The sequence below is a fragment of the Tachyglossus aculeatus genome, chromosome 22 (genome assembly GCF_015852505.1).
Source record: "Tachyglossus aculeatus isolate mTacAcu1 chromosome 22, mTacAcu1.pri, whole genome shotgun sequence".
NCBI lineage: Eukaryota > Metazoa > Chordata > Mammalia > Monotremata > Tachyglossidae > Tachyglossus > Tachyglossus aculeatus.
This window is the reverse complement of record NC_052087.1, coordinates 7,761,745-7,782,713: the sequence shown is the minus strand read 5'-3', so window position 1 is coordinate 7,782,713 and position 20,969 is coordinate 7,761,745. Positions and strand designations below refer to the sequence as shown.

Here is a 20,969-nt window from a genome sequence, read left to right as displayed (position 1 = left end):
ACATCTGGAAGGTTGAGAGCCAGACCATGTTTGAGAGGACAGTGGTCAGAATGACCGGCAGTCAACTTTGCTGTCATTACAGTACACGGTTTAAAAAGTTCCACATGACTGTCCCAGGAAACCGTCGTCTTTCCCTGTCTAAGCTACTCCCTTAAGTACTTAGAACTGTTAATCTGGGAGCTTCAGCTGTCCTGTTTCAGTGGTCTTCTTGTTACCTGGAAGAATTAACACTCCTATGTGTGTATATATAACTTTCCATTAGGTAGCAATCAGACCCCGGTGAGAACAGACTCAATTGGTTATTCAAATAAATGGAACGATGTTCCTCTTGCTAACACGTTGCTTAGTGCTGTGTGAAAAACATAAATCATCTTCAGGTAGAAACCAGGAACATTTTTTCTGAAATTTAAAATTAAAATTGTTACAACTATTTGCACGTAACCGTTAGAGACGACATACCACCTTTCCAAACCGGAACCACAAAAACAGAAAAGAACAATAAGGAAATAAATACCTTGTTGTCTGCACAGGCTTACTTCTTGGCTTTTTGGAACACACTCTCACATATTCCTTTTTGTTTGTGTTTTCTATAAACTTCACATACACCCGTTTGTATTTACTTTTTGCATCTCCAAAATATCCAAGGTACTGAAAAAAAAAAACATACCCCCATGAGACGTCGCGAGTATTCACATTTTATTATAGTTTACTTCAAATAAAATGACTTCATTTGTGTATGGCCAGCAAAGGGGTACAAATGTGTCCATGAACACATGTGCTTGCGCACACGCAAACACACACACGGGAGAAATTCAGACAATTAATGGCATTTAGTGAGTGCCTACTCTATGCAGAGCATTGTACTAAGCCCTATGGAAAGTACAACAGAATTAGCAGACACAATCCCTGCCCTTAAGGGTTTCACAATCTGCCGGGAGCAGGGAATCAGACATTAAAATAAATTACAGATAGGAAGACAAAGAAAGCCAGTGGAGTGTAGTAGAATGTCTACTCTTGAAGCTGAGTTGGGGAATCGAGAGGCCTTGTTCCTGTTATGGCCAGGGAAGGAGCAGACAGCCCAAAATGCCATGAGGGGACAAAGCTAATGATGTCAATTAATCAACAGTATTTGCTGAGCGCTTACAAAACGCAAAGCACTAAGCACTTGGGAGAGCACAACACAATAGAGTTGGCAGGCATGTTCCCAGCCCACAGGGAGCTTACAGCCTAGAGGGGGAGACAAGCATTAATATACATAAATGATTGATAATATATAATTTAAAGATACATACCTGGGGTTGAGGGTGGGGCAAATATCAAATGTCCAAAGGTACAGATCCAAGTACCCAATGGTGGACTTCCCTCTACCACCTCAGTTCAGCGGGGACGCACCCACCCTCTCTGTTCTACAGGTCTCTATTGCTGTTACCAGCATTTATGCTTCAAAGAGCATACAGAGGGGAACCTGAGGTGGTGGTTTTTTTTTTCATGGTAGTTGTTAAGCACTTACTATGTTTCAAACACTGTTCTAAGCGCTCGGGTAGGTACGGGTTACTTAGGTCAGACACAGTCCCTGTCCTGCATAGGGAAAATAGGAGGGAGAACAGGACTTGAATCCCCACTTTACACGTGAAGACACTGAGGCCCAGAAGTTAAATGACTTGCCCAAGGGCACACAGCAAGCAACTGGCATAGCCGGGATTAGAACCCAGGTCCTCTGACTCCCAAGTCTGTGCTCTTTCCTCAAGGCCAGGCTGAAGGCGGGGTGTTTTCATTGTTTACTTTAGGAGGCTGAGGTTTTTATTGAAAAGTAGTTTGTTGGGGTGGGAGCCAGATCACCATTTGTTTATTCCTTAAACCTTCATTTTAAGGGAGAATTTTGATTCTGAGTTAATACTCCAAAAAGCCTTGTCACAGTTACTGCCACCACTGCAGTCGTGGAGGAGAAATATCGAACATATTTGTTTCCCAATTCTATTCCCAGAATTGTGTTGACATCCATGTGGTGATGCACAGTAAGTGGGGGAAAAAATCATGCTGTTTTATCGTAATACATGAAATGGTGAATCAATATTTACCCTTAAAAAAAGTATCAAAGGGACCTGTGGAAACATTGATTTTTCTGGTTTGAAGTTTACCTTTGGACCAGCTTTTCCGCAGCACTAAAGACGACCCAGGTTTACCACCAGGGCACATTCCCTCCCAATCAGGAATGCCTCAAATCACAGACCTTAATAGGTCCCAGGATGCTTTCTGGGATGCTTTGCAAGAACCCCAAGGGATCTTCCTAACATGGTACTGCCAGTGGTGTTCTACAGTCATAACTAGACTAAGGCCCTTGGCCTTACTGCAAGCCTTTGAGGGACAACAATAGGGAAGCGAAAAGCTACCAAATAGCTGCTTCACTGTAACTCCTAGGGATCATATGCTCTGCACATAGTAAGCGCTTAATAAATGCCATTAAATAAAATAAATAATAAATAATCATACGGAAAAGGGGTTACAGTTGGGGACGGCTGGGTGGGGCCGAGGATAATGAGGGAGAGGGGTTACACCTAGGGACAGGTAGGTGGGACTGGGGATGAAGGAGAGGGTTTACTCCAGGGGACAGGGGCTAGGGCCATCACCTTCCTGCTCAGGTGCAGAAGCAAGAAAATCACCTCTGCCCGCCTTCTTTTTACCATGGGTTGATTTAAGAGCACAATGGAGTGGAAATAGTTATCAACATCCCTTCTTTCTCCTCCCTCCCTCTCTTTTCCTTTCACCCTTGATGTGGCCGCATCCAGGCTTGGAGCTCTCCCTCCCAGAAATGAAATCAAATGATGCAACAGAGGTTTCCCTAAAGAATCTTCCTCTTGCTGGGATCCCAGAGACATGGAAACTCATTATGGGCAGGGACTGTATCTACCAACTCTTGTATTGGACTCTCCCAAGTGCTTAGTACAGTGTTCTGCACATAATAAGCTCTAAATAAACAGCAATGATTGATTGGTTGATCCCACTGTCCTCTCACATTAGCTCAAGGAGATAGGATGTTTTATTAGAGCCTCTCATTTACTATTAAAGAGCAAAGACACGATATGCAGTGGGTCCTCAGAGCAGCATAACCTTTGCTCAACTCTAAAGGCCAATTACACACAGAATTAATGCTTAAAAATACATACAAATCTCATTATCTGGATAACGCAACCCCTCAAAAATCATCCACTTGAAATAAATCATTCTAGGCAAAACATGTTTTCTAGCCTCAAATCGTGTGCAGTGTGTTTGGACATCACTCCAGGGAAATTCTAATATAAATATAAGCTAAAAAAATCGAATTGACTTTAAACGACTTGAATAAAGATTATTTGAAACTAGCAGAGTTGGCAGGCATTTCTTCTACTTACACTATTAGTAGCAGCAAATTCTCTTTGCCCAGCTCGAATTTCGGGGACAAATTTTTGTAGCAAAGCCTTTTGCACTTTCCAGATTGCTGGCGGTTCTTTTCCTGCTTGTAGAGCCATCTGAAATGAACCAAATTTGCTGAATTTAGAAAAGCCCACTGTTTGTAACTTTCATCGTTTTTATTTTAATTAGAATTTTTAAAAGCGAAAGAAAATATTTCCTCCAAAATTTTTCTGGCTCAGCAGAGACTACAAAGCCTACATTAACTTGTGAAGATGGTATCAATGCTTTATATATGCTTGAAAATGAAAAGTCAAAACTGACAAGAATAAAGTGAAGCTTGGAGTCTGCCAGAGCTCCCCCCCACCAAAAACCTTGACATTTTAATAATAATAATAATCATAATGGTAGTATTTGTTAAGCGCTTACTATGTGCAAAGCACTGTTCTAAGCGCTGGGGGGATACAAGGTGATCAGGTTGTCCCACTTGGGGCTTACAGTCTTAATCCCCATTTCACAGATGAGGTAACTGAGGCAGAGAGAAGTTAAGTGGCTTACCCAAGGTCACACAGCTGACAAGCAGCGGAGCCAGGATTCAAACCCAAGACCTCTGACTCCCAAGCCCGCGCTCTTTCCACTGAGCCACGCTGCTTCCCCAATATCAATTTTGATATTGATAGTGAAATTGATATTGCTACTTGATATTTTTATTATACATTATTTCATAACAAATGTCTACGAAGTGTTTATGACAGACCTGATTCAAATAGAAAGCTTTTGAGGCCAATTCTCTTTTTGCATGAAGTGACTCCCTAGTTGAGAATTAAGCCCTTTGGGAGGTGGATAAACTTTTTGATGCAGTAGAAAACTGTTTAATGGACTGCAGCGGAATACGCCCAACATGGGCTACAATGCATAAAATGGTCCCTAGTGACCCAAAAGGCCTATGTTCCTCCCAGAGTACGTCATCTACCACCAAGGGGGAGAATTGGGCTCACTGGACTACAACTAGAGTCAGCGGAAAAGTGTAATGGACTCAAGCTAAAGCCATAATTCTTTCAACGTACCACAAGCATTTGCCACACACAACAGGAGCCCACATTTAAGAGCAGAGGGGCTTGATCTTGCTTTCTCCCCACACACCCGTCACTTCGACGTTATTTTTGGCATGCCCCCTTCTCCTGGCAATCACAGCAAACCCACCGAGGAAGACTCTTACTTGCAGAGTCTGGATCACGCTTCAATTTCTGTGTTGGTTTGAGTGAAATTCATAACCCAGAAAGGCCTAGATTACCTTGAGGATATTTATATCTTCTATTTTCACCACAAATTCATCACGTTCTCTGTACATGCCTTCTCCTCCACTGTCTGTATTCTCCTCGTCTGTACAGCCTTCTATTGCAACAGCTTCCTGTGCCTTTGCTAACTGGTCTAAAGGAACACGATCAAGATTGGCTAGCTTTGAGGGTTCTGGAGAGCTTATTTTTTCCTGAACATTTATTGCAGGGGAAGTAGTGTGTAGAGAGTCTTGCTTAACCGCAGCGTTGGTGGAAGCAGCAGTGGTAGCAGGTGGAATGGAAGTTGTGCTAGCAGCCACCACCTTGGCAGCTTCTGCAACTAAATAAAAGCACAAACACATCAGTAAGAGGATTGAAATCACTTATTTATCAAACAGGACAAAGTATCCTTCACTTCAAATGAAAAAAACAAAACAAAACTCAGTCAGCACTCTACATTCCAAACCACAGTCAAGAATTCAGGAATAGCTATTACTTTGGGGGGTTCAGGGATGACTGATTTGGAGTCCCTCTATGAAAACGGGAAGGGGAGCCTGCAAATTTGGCCTGGGATGCAATCACACTACTTACAATGGAATATATAAATTTGCAAACACGGTATAATGAAACAGGACACTGAACAATGGTCAACACAGCTTCCTGAACAAATCCAGTCAGCCCTATCAACCCTTTCCTTCAATAATAGGGTGGCCTTGTCAATAGTCACCATTCTCTTCTCCCCAGACCCTTAGTCTTAAATTGTGATCCCCTTTGAGGGTCAGAAATTCTGCCTAATTCTCATCTGGCTATTCTTTATCAAAATTTTATACAGTGATTTGCACACAGAAAGTGCTTAATAAATATAATAATAATAAATAATGGTATTTGTTAAGCACTATGTGCAAAGCACTGTTCTAAGCGCTGGGGAGGTTACAAGGTGAACAGGTTGTCCCACAGGGGGCTCAAAGCTTTAATCCCCATTTTACAGATGAGTAACTGAGGCACAGAGAAGTGAAGTGACTTGCCCAAAGTTACACAGCTGACAGTTGGCGGAGCCAGGATTTGAACCCATGACCTGACTCCAAAACCTGTGCTCTTTCCACTGAGCCATGCTGCTTCACTGATATTAGTAGAAAATATCATTTCTACTAATGCAGTAGATGTGTAGTATTGTGATTACGTACCTGCATAACATTAAGCTGAAAAATCATGGTCTTCTGGCCCAGTTTTTGTTAGGGATGTATAATAATAAAAATAATAGTGGTATTTGTTAAGTGCTTACTATGTGCTAAACACTGGGGTAGAGACAAGATAATCAGATCAGATACAGTCCCCGTACCATCCAAGGCTAACAGCCTACGTGGGAGGGAAAAGAGATATTTATCCCCCAAGATGAGGATACTGAGGGCCAGAGCAGTTAGCTGACTCACCCTATGTCCCACAGCAGGGAAGTGGTGGTGTCTATAGTAGAACCGTAGCCTGGTAACTCCCAATCCCATGCTTTCCCCCCTAGGCCATGCTAGTCCTCTAAACACCAGCTAACGAACCACTACTTTCCTGCCGTGGGATATAGGGACTAGGTAATGCAGGATAGGAAAGAAGCACACGGTGATTCTGTGGGTGGCTCAGTGTGTTTACTGAGGCTGTTAATCTAGGGAGCTATGTAATAATAACAATAATAATAATAATAATGTTATTTGTTAAGCGCTTACTATGTGCCAGGCACTGTTCTAAGCACTGGGGTAGATACAAGGTAATCAGGTTGTCCCACTTGGGGCTCACAGTCTTAATCCCCATTGTGCGATGAGGTAACAGGCACAGAGCAGTTTAAGTGACTTGCCCAAGGTCACACAGCAGACAAGTGGCAGAGGCGGCATTAGAACCCACGACCTCTGACCCCCAAGCCCGTGCTCTTTCCACTGCGCCGTGCGTGGGGTAGGCCTTAGAAAGTCAAGCGGAATTCAATGGTATGAAGAAATTTTCGGAAACCTACTCATTCATATTAATGGAGTAAGGACGCCGATTGGTTTATCACAAAATCTTGGACCTACGTGATTAATTTCTGACCAGTTAATATTAATCCAGCTGTTTTCCCTAAGGGGAGTCAAGGAAAGAGCCTGTTTGGGAGAACTTCAGAGGAGCAGGAGAGAGTGGGTTGAGGGGATCTGACAGGAAGCCAGGTTGCTCAATGATCTCCCACGTCTCTCTTCTTTCAAATACTTCCAGGGTAGCTCTTTCTGGCCACCCCACCCAACAGCCACCGTCACTTCCTTAGATAAAAATTCATTAAAGGCAAATACAGAATAGCACGCACATGGAACAAAAAGTAACAGAAAAAGCAGGTTGGCCTAATGGAAGGAGCATGGGCCTGGAAGACAGATGACCTGAGTTTTAAGGCTGGCTCTGCCACTTGCCTGCTGTGTGACCTTGGGCAGGTCACTTAATTTCTCTGGGCCGGTTTCCTCGTCTGTAAAACGGGGATGAAATCCTACTCCCTCCTACCTAGACTGAGAGGTTCACACAAGAAAGACCTCTGTTTTGCCTTTTATACACCCCAACGCTTGGTATAGTGTTTGACATAAGGGAAGCACTTAACAGATGCCGTAATTTTTTTTAAAAAAAGGGAAATGACTAGCTATATAATAATGATAATAATAAGTGGAGGATCTGGGATTAGAACCCACGACCCCTGACTGCCAAGCCCATGCTCTTTCCACTAAGGCACAGAAAAAAAATCTAGGACTCATGGTAAAATAATGAATCAGAAGTCAGCAGTGTAATATTAATCTTACAAGTGAGGACGGGATGTAAAAACTGAGAACTAAACATCCAAGGGCAGTGAGGCTGTAACCCCATCTGTCCTTGGCATAGACCTTGTCCAATATGGAGTACTTCAAAAGGACAGACAGAATTCAGAACATTCAAATTGATTATATGAGTGAAGCAGTGGATATATAAGATTAAAGGACCTGGCATATCATTTTGCCTGGGATGTGACTGGACAGTAGAAATATGAAAGTCTATTAAATGGGAAGACTGTAATGAGCTACTCTGCCTTCACTGAGGACCAAATGACTGGAGAACTGGAATTTCGTTCCCTCTACTGTAAGCTTGATATGGGCAGGGAATGTGCCTGCTAATTCTGCAATACTGTACTCCCCCAAACACTTAGTACAGTGTTCTTCACATAGTAAACACTCAACAAATACAATTAAACGATTGATTGATTTAAAGAACAGAAACCAATCTTTCTGGTAGAGTTCAGGTGGTCTTCCGCTCCTCTTTGGAGAAAGGAGGTTTGAGATCTCTAGAAGAGCCCGTAATCTTCCCCGCAAAAATAGTCAAATCAAAGGTCTGACAAGGTGGCAAACTCGGATAAACTAGCACACCGACGCTTCTACAATACCAATCAATAAATACTGTTTAGTAAGTGCCTTCTATGCGCAGAGCACTGTACTATTTGGGAGACTACAAGAAAATCAGTAGATTTGATTCCTGCCCTCAAGGAATTTATAAGCTAGCCAGGGAAAGAAGACCTAAGTAAATTAGATACAGGAGGAAATAAGAAAGTATAAAGAAGTATACAAGTGGGAAGGGGTCATGAGTACTTGGGTGGCACAAAAGTGCTGTGATGTCAGTTGGCAGGTACAAAGTGAGGAGATTAGGAAGACCCCCTGAAGGAAACGTGGTTTCAGAAGGGCTTTGAAAATGGGGAGGAGCTGTGGTCTGTAGGATGTGAAGGGGGAAGGCATTCCAGAAAGGAAGGAGGGTGTGAGCAAGAGGTCAGTGAAACAGAGAGAAGAATTAGGCACCATGAGTACCCCACTAAAAGTATCATATATATGCAAAATATTTTCAGTGTGTACTTTACACGATGCACTTCTGAAGATACTTTAGGAATTACAAATAATGACTTGGGGGTACTGACAAACCAGCAATATTTTGGACAGATCACAAAGGTTTGGTACTCAAGGGAGAGTACTCTATACGGCTGTACTAAATTTGTACTGTGATAGGTTCTGGAGCACTCAAAGTCAATAAATTAGCAGGTCTCCCAGTGGCAGAGCTATCTACTCCTGGGATACTGGTGGGAGGAGGAATTGGAGGGGTGGAAGCTCTATGCCCCCTCTCGCACAAGCTCTGGGATTCATTTTTCTCCATGGACCTGGTCGGTCCCATCCTTGGAACTACGAAATTCCAGAAGTCCAGAACAGGTCCTAGAGGCTGCCTTCAGACTCCAACAAGCCCAGCACAAAATCAGGCAACGTGGCCTACCTCGGCCTAGTGGAAAGAGCACAGGCCTGTGAGTCAGAGGACTTGGGTTCTAATCCTGCCCCAGCCACGTGTCTGCTGTGTGCCCATGGGCAAGTCGCTTCCCCACTCTGTGCCTCAGTTACTTCATCTGTAAAACGGGGATTAAGACTGTGAGCCCCATGTAGGAACTGGACTGTGTGTCTAGCTGATTATCTTATACCTGTCCCAGGGCTTACTACAGTGCCTAGCACATAGTGTAAGTGCCTAACAAATACCATTTGAAAAAAGAGGCGAAACTCAGATAAAATCAGTTCCATTCAGTATCCACCCCACAAAGGCATTTATGCAAAAAGTAACAAAAGTAGAGTACAGAGCAAATTAAATTATGATCTAGGTGTGCAATAAATTCTTATTTACATTTAGGTCTTCTACCCCTGGAGAACTACAATGATTCTACCCAGTCTCCCCTGACAGCATAATATAATTTCCTTAACTTGGGGAAGAAAATACTCCAGTAACATAAAAGAGTTTATGGAATCCGAGTAGCATGATGTCTGAGCGCAGAACATAAATTTCTGACTATTCAGTAAGTGAACATAAAAATCAAAATACTCCTGAAATTCAGTTTCAGCTGAATTTCTGGTCAGCAACTGCAGGTGAGAAACTCTCTCTTCCGTTTACTTTTAGCCCCACTGCTTCAGTGTTTCTCAGGCATGTGCGGCCCTTCTGGCCGTGCTGTAAGAGAAACGCCTGTACTTCCTAAAAGCCCAGGGAGCGACGGTTCCCAGGATCAGGACGCAAAACCACGAAGATGTGGCCTCACTTCAGCCAACCCCAAGGTCAAGGTGAAGAGTTGTAGAACCTCCCTCACAGTGGCGGCTTGCACCCCAGCTCTTAACTGCAAACTTGACTCTAGCCATAAAAGGTGGCTATTCCGAACTAAGAGAGCAACATTACCACCAAGTCCAAATTACACAATTTACATAAAATTTTACCTGGCTTGTTCTTTTTATCAGAAGTATCATCCAGGGCTGACAGAGCAGTGGTGATGCTTTTTTGAAGGTCCTGGTTACATCCTCCAGAATCGTCTTCATCCGAAGAAAACGAAGGTAGGGCTTCCAAATTCCTTTTCAGTTCTTCATCGGCTTTTTTGGAAGGGCTGGTGGCCCCAGCCTCAGACCCTAACGGTGTCGACGACGGAGGCTTTACAAGAGGCTGAGGACAAGGGGTGCGAGCGGCCTGGGTACCCGGCCGCCTGGTCCGGTTAGGCATTCGCACGGCGGGAGCCGAAAACTGTTGCTTGGGTCCAGATTTCAAAAAGTCTAAAAAAGAGCCAATGAATCCCGTTTTCACTTCGGGCTGCTTTTCCTCTACTTCTTTGATCTTTTGTCTCATCTTTTCCTGATGCTGATACCCGTCGTAACAGTTCTCTGGAACAGGAGAATATGGTATGCTTAGATCTGTTCCCTTAGTACTCTGACGCTTGGCCGGCGCAGTCCTTTTTAGCTGTTTCAGAGCTCCAATTTCCTCCTCCTTCATTGGCCCTTTTCCTTTACCTTTCTTCTTCTGAAGGTTGCCTTGCATCAACTCTTGGTTCTCCTCCTCGGTCTTGACACTGACCGCTTCTCCTGGCTGGGAGACGGCCAGCGGGGCGAGCGAGGCTTTCGCTTGGCTCCCTGCAGTCGAACCATCCTCACCGCCCGTGGTGAAGTCGCTATCTGACGTGGCGCTTTCTCCACTCAGACTTTTACCACTGGAGACAAACTCCGAATCTCTGATATGATTTAACACCCCGTCGACAGGAACATCATTGTCTTCTTCGGATTCTTGACTTGTGCTGCTAGGCTGTTTCCTGATTGGGCCAGAACTCGGCTCTTGCTCCTCATGACTGGAGCCAATTGCCGGAGAGGCCACTCCAGTGGGGGGATTTTGCTCGGGAGTTTCAATATGTTTTTGATCGAGGCTCATATTCTTTGATTGTATAGAGGGAACTGATGACAGATTTAAGGTGATTTGGCCTCCATTTAAGGAGATATCATTTACGTCCTGTGGCTTTCCGGCTACAGTTGCTAGGGAGTTGAAGTTTGCTGCCACATGCCTAACGTCAATCGGCTGGAATTGGGATTTGGACTCGTCGCCATTTTCAACAGCTTGAATTGCCTCACTCGAAGCTGATTTGGCAAAATCGGAGGGTGTAACCCCACAGGCCACTGCTGTGGCTGCTAAGATATCATCGACATTTGACAGAATGTTTCTTTCATCACCGAGAAGCATCGATTCTGGAAAACATATCGAGCCCAGGGGAGCAAACTGATTTTTCGAATTGTGCTGACTTGGTTGACTGAAATGGTCTTTCGTTACCAGATGCTGCTGTAAAGGCTTTGAGGATTCTGAGACGTCCATTTTCAAAATTTCAGAGTTCTGAGGATGAAGTTGTTGCGGCGGAGGGCCCCCATTGCTTTGAATAATGTGACCATCCATCTGAAGAAACGGGTGTGTTATCTGCTGAGGAGGCTGAATGCGCTGAACTGCGGGAGAGGTCTTTACCTGTCCCAAACCCGCCTGCAGTATCGACTGCTGTAGAATCTGTAGATCACACGCGGACTCTAGAAGTACCTGCGTGCTAGGCAAACATACTTGGTGGCCTTGCCTCAAAGCTTGGGACTGAATTTGAACTTGTGGAGGGGCATTAATAACTTGGCTGGGCTGTTCTTGGACCTTGTTTTCCTGAATTTTATGCATTAGAGGATGCGGTTGGTTAAGTTCTTTTGCATTTACGCTCACTTGTGATGTCGGCATTACATTTGATGTCTTTTTCATATCATGGCTTGCTACATTACTGATCTGGCCAATTTGCTGAGGAAGGTGGGTCACTGAGCTAACCATTCTTTCATCTTTTTTTGCCCCTTGGAGCGTAATCCCAGAAACCTGATCCTCAAGTCTAGAGTTACTTCGGATTACGCTCTGAGAGTATCTTTCATCTGCCTTCGAGACCCGGTAGGCCGAATCTTGAGCATTCATTTCCCCATCAGGAAGCCTTTGGGTTGAGGAGGCAAGAGATGCTTGCTGCTGTAAAACCTGTAATTCTTGCATGGGAAATTCATCTTCTTGCTTTGAGGATGCATACAGGTTAGAGTCAGATTTCCTTTTAGTGTACAATTTGGTCTCTGAGGAAGGCCTATTGCTCTGTAAGGTTTGCGAATGGGCAGAGGACGCAAAAGGAGCCTGGCCTGTTGGTAAAAACTTTTGAGACTGCGGAGAAGAGGATTCCTGTGTCGGAGGATTTTGGGAAGAGTGCATAGAAATATAATTTGGGGATGGGCTTGAAGCTGACAAACTCTGAACCCGGGAGGTGGAAGAAAATGGAAGAGAAGATGACGTTAATGTTAGAGACTGCCCTGCAGTGTAACTTTCTGATGGACTGACAGCAGACAAAGCTTGTGACTGAGATGAATAACTAACCTGTGACTGGCTAGCTGGAGATAAACCCTGAGAGTGACTGGAAGAATAACTTTGAGATTGGCTAACTGAAGACAGATCTCTTGCTTGACCAGAATAGTTCTCATTTGGAACTGAACTTAACACCTGATGCTGATCCGAAGAATAACTTAGTGTCTGACTTTCAGACGTTATTGTTTGTGACGGCCCAGAAAAAGTCAGTGTCTTATACAATGAGGGCAATTTCTCAACCTTGCTGGACTTGTAAACCTGTGAGTGAACAATGGATGGCACATTGTGGGATTGGGTTGAAGCGTAATTTTGGGATTGACTGACTGACAGAAGACTTGGTAGCTGCGCTGTAGAATAGATTTGTGTTTGGCCTGATATGACTGAACTCTGGTTGTGTAGAGATTTGGAATAGCTCTGTGTCGGCACCGGGGGGATTACACTTTGAGGTTTGGGTGTCTTTGTGGACCTCGGTGGCTGCTTTGTGGAACAGTTCTTGGCTTTTGCAACAGAAGCTGGAGTGTAGCCAGGGGACGGAATTGCCGACGAGTAAGACAGAGCAAGATCCACGGAGACCTGGGAAGTCTTCTGTTGTGATCCTCCGTTGCTCACCTGAGTAACATCTCCAATGGGGCTGCAAGGTAATGTCGACTGCCTGGTTGTATCCTGAAAGTTAACCACGTTCGTACTTGGTAAATAACTGTGTAAGGAATGCTGTGAACCAGTCAGTTGTGCCTGCACAGACTGAGTACTTGAAGGCCGCTGATGGTGTTTGATCACACTACATTCTCGCAGAAGTGCTCTTTCAATGGATACACTGGAACCAGTAAAGACAGATGTGCTATAAGCTTGAGAAGCTGGCTGAGCTCCCCCAAGTGCTGAAGGCAACAAACTGAATTGAGGTTGCAAGAGATGGGGTGCAGATTCTTGAGCAGAACGGTAAGTTGAAGACTGAGGGGGCATGCTGGTACTTAACACCGAACTGCCCAGGCGCTCAAAGGCCAGGGCAGTTGGAACCGTGGCCGGGGCAGTCTTGAGTTGCAGCAAAGGGTCGTGAGAATTTAGGAGACCATTTGACGTAGCACTGAAAGTTGATTCTTGAAGAGTCAGAGATGGGGCAGTCGCAAAGTTTCTGCTACTGAAGGTGTTGGGATGCTGATAAGCGGAAAGAGCAGATGTCGGTGGAAATGTTCCAGAGGCTGGCAGAGCTCCAGTAACAAACAGCTCAGTTGCTGTTGAGGAATGCATACCTGTTAAAAGAAGACAAAGCACAAAGAAGTTTTTTAAAAAAAATACCGCTTCACGTGACATGTAGTCACCCATTTATACAGCTTGAGAAACTATGAATGGTTCTTCCAGTAAGAGGATTTATGTGTTTATTTGGGTTTCTTTTGAGTTTTGTGGCGGTGTGGAAGAACTGACTGTAAAAAGGTGAAAGCTTCTTTTTTCCTTCATAGGTACTTTCAAAATTGATTCGTTTTAAAGTGTAGTATTTCCCAGGTTGCTAAGTCTTTCAAAGAAAAAAATAATGTATTGAACAAATCTAGCAGGGGTCCTGTACATACACTGATATATGGCTATATTGATAGCTGAGATCTGCCTACCTGCAACACATTCATTCATAAACTATGAAATTAAATAAATATAAACATATAATTCCACAGTGGCTTAAGTAGGGTGCTTTCTGCTCTCCCCCATAAGGACAAAGCAAGTGCAAATTTAAGCAGAAAACCTAAAATGAGCATAAATGTAAATTACAATTAGTATTACATTTGCCCAAAGTCTACATAAATTACACTGCATTTAAAAAAATACGGTATACTGTCAAGGACAGTCAACACTGCATTTAAAAAAATACGGTATACTGTCAAGGACGGTCAAACCTCTTTCTCTTCTGTAAATTCACAGCAATGCAAAATGGAAATTTAAATTACATTATTTGCCCATGACACACAAATCTGCTATGATATTAACGAAGCACAATTTGGGGAAGGATTCCTTGGATCTTAACTTGGTAAAAAAAATGTTTCTCACTTTCCCTTTTCCCTCCCATTATCAAATGCTGCCTCATCAGAGATGAGGAAACTTCTCGGGCAGCATCAGAAAAGGTAGTAAAACCTTAGCAATGTTTAAAACTGCATACTTAATCTACTGACGATAATGTATATAAACAGAATATATGCCTCAACAAAAGAACCCAACTAAAGACTTTGAATTTAAATAGCTCCCATGTTACAACACAACAAGGTTTTCTGCTGGGCTCAAAGCCTAACCCACCTATTCACTTCCCTGATTTCCTAACTATATCTAAAGGTCAGTGGCAATGAATCTCAGAATGTCTATATTCAGGTAGAGAGCCTGTCAAATAAAAAGTTGACGGTGGGAGGGGTAGATGAAGGGCAGGCATTATTCATCAACAATGAACCTGAAAGCAAATAATAAAGAGGATTTTTCATTCCAGCTTCACACTGTATTTTGAAGAGAAAAATAAAAACCCACCCATCCAAGCACAAGTCCACCATCCCAATTCCCTCTTCTTGGAAGTGGTAGTAGTGGCAAGGCCCAAAGTCCAGGCGGGTGGAGGCAGTGGGGTTCCCCGGGGTCGGAGTTAGTAGCTCAGAGAATATCCTGGACCAAAATAGAGACGGAAGGAAGCACACCGTCCTTAACCCCTGAAGCCTCTGGTAGCTCTGACTGATTCTTTGTGGGCAGGTTTGGGGTTATCGCTGTTTCACTAAATGTGGTCAAGGTGCAAAGAGAAGCTTCTATGGTCCCACATTACAGAGCAGGAAAGAGGGGCAAGAGTTTAAACTTAAAAAGAGTGAGCGAGCTTTGAAACGGCAAATCAAATTTCAAGCTTGAACTAGCAAATTGGAATGTTGATGGTATGAGGTCTTGGAAACCAAACAATTTACTATTATGAGGAATAGATATTTGAAGGGCATGATGCAAAACATCTCCTGCTATCCTCAATTCAATTACCCCACCACACCCAGATGGTGGAGAGAAAATTTCCATCCCACTGAATGCCCTCAAGAGTCCATCAGTACTGCTCCAAGAGGCATTTCAAAATGCAGTGTTAGGAAAACTTCCTGGTGTTTCTGGCTAGGAAAGTAATGGCCTGTACTCTTAACTCCATTATTGGACTGAATGATCCTTACTTGGTCTAATCAATCTCAAATACTCTTTAGAATTAAAAAAAAAAAACAACACGTACAAAATAAAAGCATTTTATAGAAGGTACCAGTCATACCTTGATGGGAGCCAAAAGGTTTCCTGCTTCCTTTAAATGCACAAAAAAATCCCATCAGAACAGAGTCAAGTTTTCTTTATTTTGTTTTTAAATTAAACCTGATCTGAGTCCTGAATGTAAAGTTTCAGTCTTGCAGAAAATATTTATAAATGAACACTTGGGGTTAAATTAAATGAAGAAACTTTACAGGATTTCAGGAAGAAAAGTATACAGCTTTTTAAAAAGCGAACTATTCTATTTCAATTCCAGCAGAAATTACAAGTATCTCTTCAGAATCTTAATTTATCTAGCTAAGACATTCTGGGGAATGCCTCTACCAGGAGATGGTACATTAATCAAAAATAATTATTCCTTAAATTTTCAATGCCTCATATCATCACTCCCATCAGCTTTGGACTTAGCCCAAGATTTTCTTTTGGGGAACAGTGACAAAAAGGTTCACGGTTCATTTTGCACCCAACTGTTAAAATAAATAAGCTTTAGAAATATTCTGCTGAATAAGAAAAGACGTTTGTGTGTCGATATTCACAGTCTTGACAATTAAATCATCTTTACAAACAAGTTCAAAAATTAACTGTACAACAAAAATGTTCTTGCTATTTCACTTTTCCTGCAGAATTACTGAAATGCATATTATTTTCTACTTGCCCAGAATAAACTGTTACTTCCCTTGAAAGGGACGTATCTGTCAATAGGAGAGGTATGTTCGGGTTTTTTTGCAGATACCACAGTAGACCACTTTAACTTTTAAACATATATCACTTCTCAGCTCTCCAAATTCCCAAAATATTTTTTCAACCTTATGCTGCCCGTAAGAAGTATGACTGTTGGTAAACCTTCTGGTTGAGAGATCAGGCATGAAAATGTTCAGATTCTCTTGGTATGATTTTTCAAGCTACAGCAATTAAGAATCCACATCGATTTCAACTAGACTAGAATTACCGGAACTAATACCGAGTGTCTTTTCTATCGTGTTAGTCTTTCAAAACTTCAGAAAACATCACCTGTCTGCCATGCTGGAGCCCTGAACTGTGGTAAAAGGGTCGTTCCTGAAGAAACAGCCTGAGTAGTACGGGTTTCAATTGAGGAGAGAAAATTCATCACTGAAGATTCTTTAGTGTTGGAGCCAGCACTGTTTATGCTGGTATCAAAGATTCCAGAAAGACCTATCATTTGGTAGGGAAAAAAAAGTACAGGTCTATGAATCTATGTGTGCAAAACAACAATAACAACAACACGCTATGTACTGCACAACACCATGTATGCAAACATATTTTCAACATTATGTGAAAATATTAAGAAGCCTACTTCCCCGCTCCCCACTACTTACTGAAAAAAAAAAATAAAACCTGGATATTTGGAGTCGCTCACCTCCTACATTCCAAACCCAACACCAAACAAAGTAATCAGGTAAAGAGTTTTTGATTGCTTTTGTTTTAAAGTATTACAAAGTAAAGTGTAAAGTATTACTTTTTACATTTTGAATCTTTCCACACAAACCCCCTCCAAAAAATGTTACAAGTAGCAATGCATGAAGTGAGCTCCAAGGTTTTTATATTTAAACTTAGAAATTACCCTTCGAGGGGACATTCATTCCACCCAGCTTCATGACCCAAAGTACCTCAACTTTTCATTCTTTCATAACCTTTTCCAGGCTTTCAAAACAGAATTCACAATATTACAGTTACCAGTTGGATGATGTGTGGAGGAATATCCAGGAAGCTGATGAGAAGCAGCAAATGTCTGTCTGTGAAGGATGTCCGCTTCAGAATGGGATGGTTGTCCTCCTCCTCCTCCATAGCTTAAACTGGAGAATATTAAAAGCAGTGACTAAGCAGACAACCCATACCAAAACAATCCATACCAGATGAACTCAGTAAAACCAGAAATTGAAGAAAAACAGTTTTCATTTTTTTAACCAAAATTCTTTCAGGGGGAAAATACAAGAAAGAGGAAAACGTTAGGCACCTGTTGTTGTTTTTTTTAACTTCCTCCTTAACAGAGCACTCAAGATGTCAGATCACTGTTATTTACAATTTACAAAATACGTGATTTTCTGAAGGCACTCTGGAGAAGTTTGAATACAAATGCCATGGGCATTTACATTAAATTATGTTATGTTGCAGAACAATCACTAGATTGTAAGCTCCTTGAGGACAGGGATCCTGCCTACCACTTCACTGAATTGTACTCTCTCCAGGGCTCAGTACAGTGGTCTATACTCAGTAAGCATTCAGTAAATATCTTTTATTGATTGATAGTTCCATTCATTAGTAACAGTCAGTATTATGGTGTTTATTAAGCACCTCCTATGGGCAAAATACTGGGATAAATGCATATTAAACAAATCAAACAAATCCCAGTGAAGCCAAATTTAAATGGAAGTAAACAGAAGTGGAAATCAAAAGAATATATTACTGAAATTAACAGTCCAAGATAACAATGTAAAACAAAGTAGCTAGCCACAATTATTGGAGGTAGCTGTCAAACTCCTCACTTCTCTGCACCAATATGTAAACTGATGCTAAATTCCAACAAATGACAAAACATTGCTATAGGCCTGCAATTTTGTCTCCTAGTTTCTCCTTTCTCACACCCCTCTTTTACAATGACATTTCATAAAAGTACCAGCAAAATTGCCCAGGTTTCACCTAGGATTTGGGAGGGAAATTAAAATAAAATAAAAGGAAGACAGCTCCTCCCCCGCTCTGACACCCACCTCCATTCCCCTCCCATCCCCCTTCCCCTCCCCACTTTTCCCAAACCACACTTCTGTGCTCTCCCCACAACTACGTTTTCATGACATCAGTTTGGAACAGAACAGCAGTGACAGTGCGAGTAAGAAGAGAATAACACGGATTAGAATCCAAGGCCCGACCTCCTTTCACTAGGCATCATTGCGGCTTCCCATTGAAATAAATATAAACTTGGGGAGATGTTTCTGGCCTTGGCTGAATCACAACAAAAACATTACATAACTTTCTCATAGATTACATTATTTTTCACAGCACTAGCCATTATCACAAAATATTAAGTAAATACTACAATTACGCGTCTATAGCTTTTCTTCTCTTCTACATGTCTTTCAGCAAGCGACTCCATCAACTCCTACTCATGTTCAAAGTGGACATTTTTCAACCTTCAGGATAGGATTTGTTTTTAAAGCCTGCCTCCCCCAGCTAGGAGCTGGGGCAGCAGTGTGATACAGAATGCCCTTGGTCCCACTTCTGACTTTGGACTGACCTTGGACTGACCTGAATTAGAACTGTCACAGAGATTCTTTAAGAACACTTGCAACCGCCACTCTCAGCTGAAGCAGGGGACTGAGCGAGCCTGGGGATTACTAATTTTACCTGTATCCTACCCAGAACTGCAGAGCTGTACGGGAAGACAATTACTCTCCCTGCCTTCAAAGCTTTATTGAAGGCACATCTCCTCTAAGCCCTCCTTTCCTCTTCTCCCACTCCTTTCTGTGTCACCCTGACTTGCTCCCTTTATTCATCCCTCCTCCCAGCCCCACAGCACTTATGTACATATCCGTAATTATTTAAATGTGTCTCCCTCTCTGGACTATAAACTCAATGTAGGCAATGAATGTGTCTGTTATAGTGTACTGTCCCAAGCGCTTAGTACAGTGCTTTGCACACAATAGGTGCTCAATAAATACAACTGAATGAATGAAGAGAAAATATTGGGATCTGTTTTACTGCTCTATGTCCTTTGGGCAGTTCCCCCTGGGATTCACCGCAGGAAATGAATGGGAGACTGGGATTCCCTCAACTCCCTACAGTCTTAGTCACCAGATTGGAGGAATCTAGAAAGGCAGTTTCCTGAATCTCATTTTTCAGGATCAGAAATAGGGAACCAGACATTTCCCTTCTCCTCTGATGCCGTGGACTCTGGACAAGAGAGGCAATCATTCAGTGGCATTTGTTGAGCACCTATGACGAATATCCTGGCCAAAAACTGGAGGCAGGGCAATGCCACCACCATATTCCCAATTTTTATACTTACTTTCTCCTTCCTTTGATGGTACCCGTCTTACGGGGCTCTCAGAGCTGCAAACTCAAGGGAGCCAGTGGGCAAACAAGGACAACAGCTGCTAGGTATTTTACTATTACTTCTCCTCCCAGTACATTTTGCCGGACCTCCCTTGTTTCCATGGTTTTGGCTACCGAATCTATCTGGATAACTCCCAAATCTCTCTTACTAATCCCAACCTTTCACTTACTCTGAAATTTCACATTTCCTCTTGCCTCCAGGACATTTTTTTTAAATGGTTAAGCACTTACTACATGCCAGGCACTGTCCTAAGCACTGAGGTTGATGCAAACTAATCAAGCTGGACACAGTCCATGTCCTACATGGGGCTCAGTTTCAATCCCCATTGTACAGATGAGGTAACTGAAGCACTGAGAAGTTACGTGACATGCCCAAGGTCACACAACAGATAAATGGCAGAGCTGGATTACAACCCAGGTCATTCAGACTCCCAGTCCCAGGTTCTATCCATCCTCACATGGACATCCTATCCCGCCAGTACAGTACGCTCAATATTCCTAAAACTGAACACCTCTTCCAGTCAATCGTATTTACTGAGTGCTTACTGTGTGCAGGGCTCTGAACTAAACACTTGGGAGAAGACAATATAACCCAGTTGGTAGACTTGGTCCCTGTCCACCCTTTCTTCCACATCACAGTTGACACCACCACCATCCTCCCTGTCTCTGAAGCCCACACTGCAGTATTATTCTTTTCTTCTCACTCTTTCAATTTGCATTCAGCTAAATCCTGTTGGTTTTACCTCCCCATTTCTTCTCCCTCCAAACTTTGGTCCACGTACTTTTATACACACTAGATTTCTATAGCAGCTCCCAGGAAGCTCCGGGCGGCACCAGGCCGGGAATAAAAGCTGCTCCTCTGCGTTATCAGACTCATCATCCCTTCTGAGATTTTGAGCTTCTCCCTTGTGCATCATCCATACATTTGGATTTTTACCACTTGGGCTTTTTTTAATGGTATTTGTTAAGTGTCAAACACAGTCTTAAGTGCTGGGGTAGGTACAACTTAATTAGGTCAGCCACAGTCCCTGTCCTGCATGGGGCTCACACTCCAGGTAGGAGGGAGATCAGGTATCCCCATTTTGCAGTTGAGGAAACTGAGGCACAGAGAAATTAAGTGGCCTGCCCAAGGTTACACGGCAAGCAAATGTAAGGATTAGAACCCAGATCCTTCTGACTCCCGGCCCCTGCTCTCTCCACTAGGCCACACTGCTTCTCATTTGGTATTTAACCCACCCTCAGCCCCACAGAATTTGTGTACAAATTTGTAAATCATTTATATTAATCTCT

At 42.9% G+C, this 20,969-nt stretch overlaps 1 protein-coding gene across 4 annotated transcripts in view; it reads right to left on the bottom strand.

Annotated features, from left to right (window-relative positions):
- The window catches only part of QSER1 (glutamine and serine rich 1), a 75,055-nt gene that overhangs the window by 19,217 nt on the left and 34,869 nt on the right, over nt 1-20,969 (bottom strand). For 2 of the 4 annotated variants that reach the window (XM_038764892.1, XM_038764894.1), the window contains exons 1-6: nt 17,307-17,376; nt 16,623-16,784; nt 9,914-13,615; nt 4,682-5,004; nt 3,390-3,506; nt 515-648 (exon numbers count right to left, since the gene is read on the bottom strand). In XM_038764892.1, the coding sequence (XP_038620820.1) occupies nt 515-648; nt 3,390-3,506; nt 4,682-5,004; nt 9,914-13,615; nt 16,623-16,719 (4,373 nt within the window). In that variant the 5' untranslated portion in view covers nt 16,720-16,784; nt 17,307-17,376. Of the gene's footprint in view, nt 1-514; nt 649-3,389; nt 3,507-4,681; nt 5,005-9,913; nt 13,616-14,864; nt 14,994-16,622; nt 16,785-17,306; nt 17,426-20,969 lie in introns of those variants that run through there. The other 2 variants (XM_038764893.1, XM_038764891.1) reach the window with 2 other exon arrangements.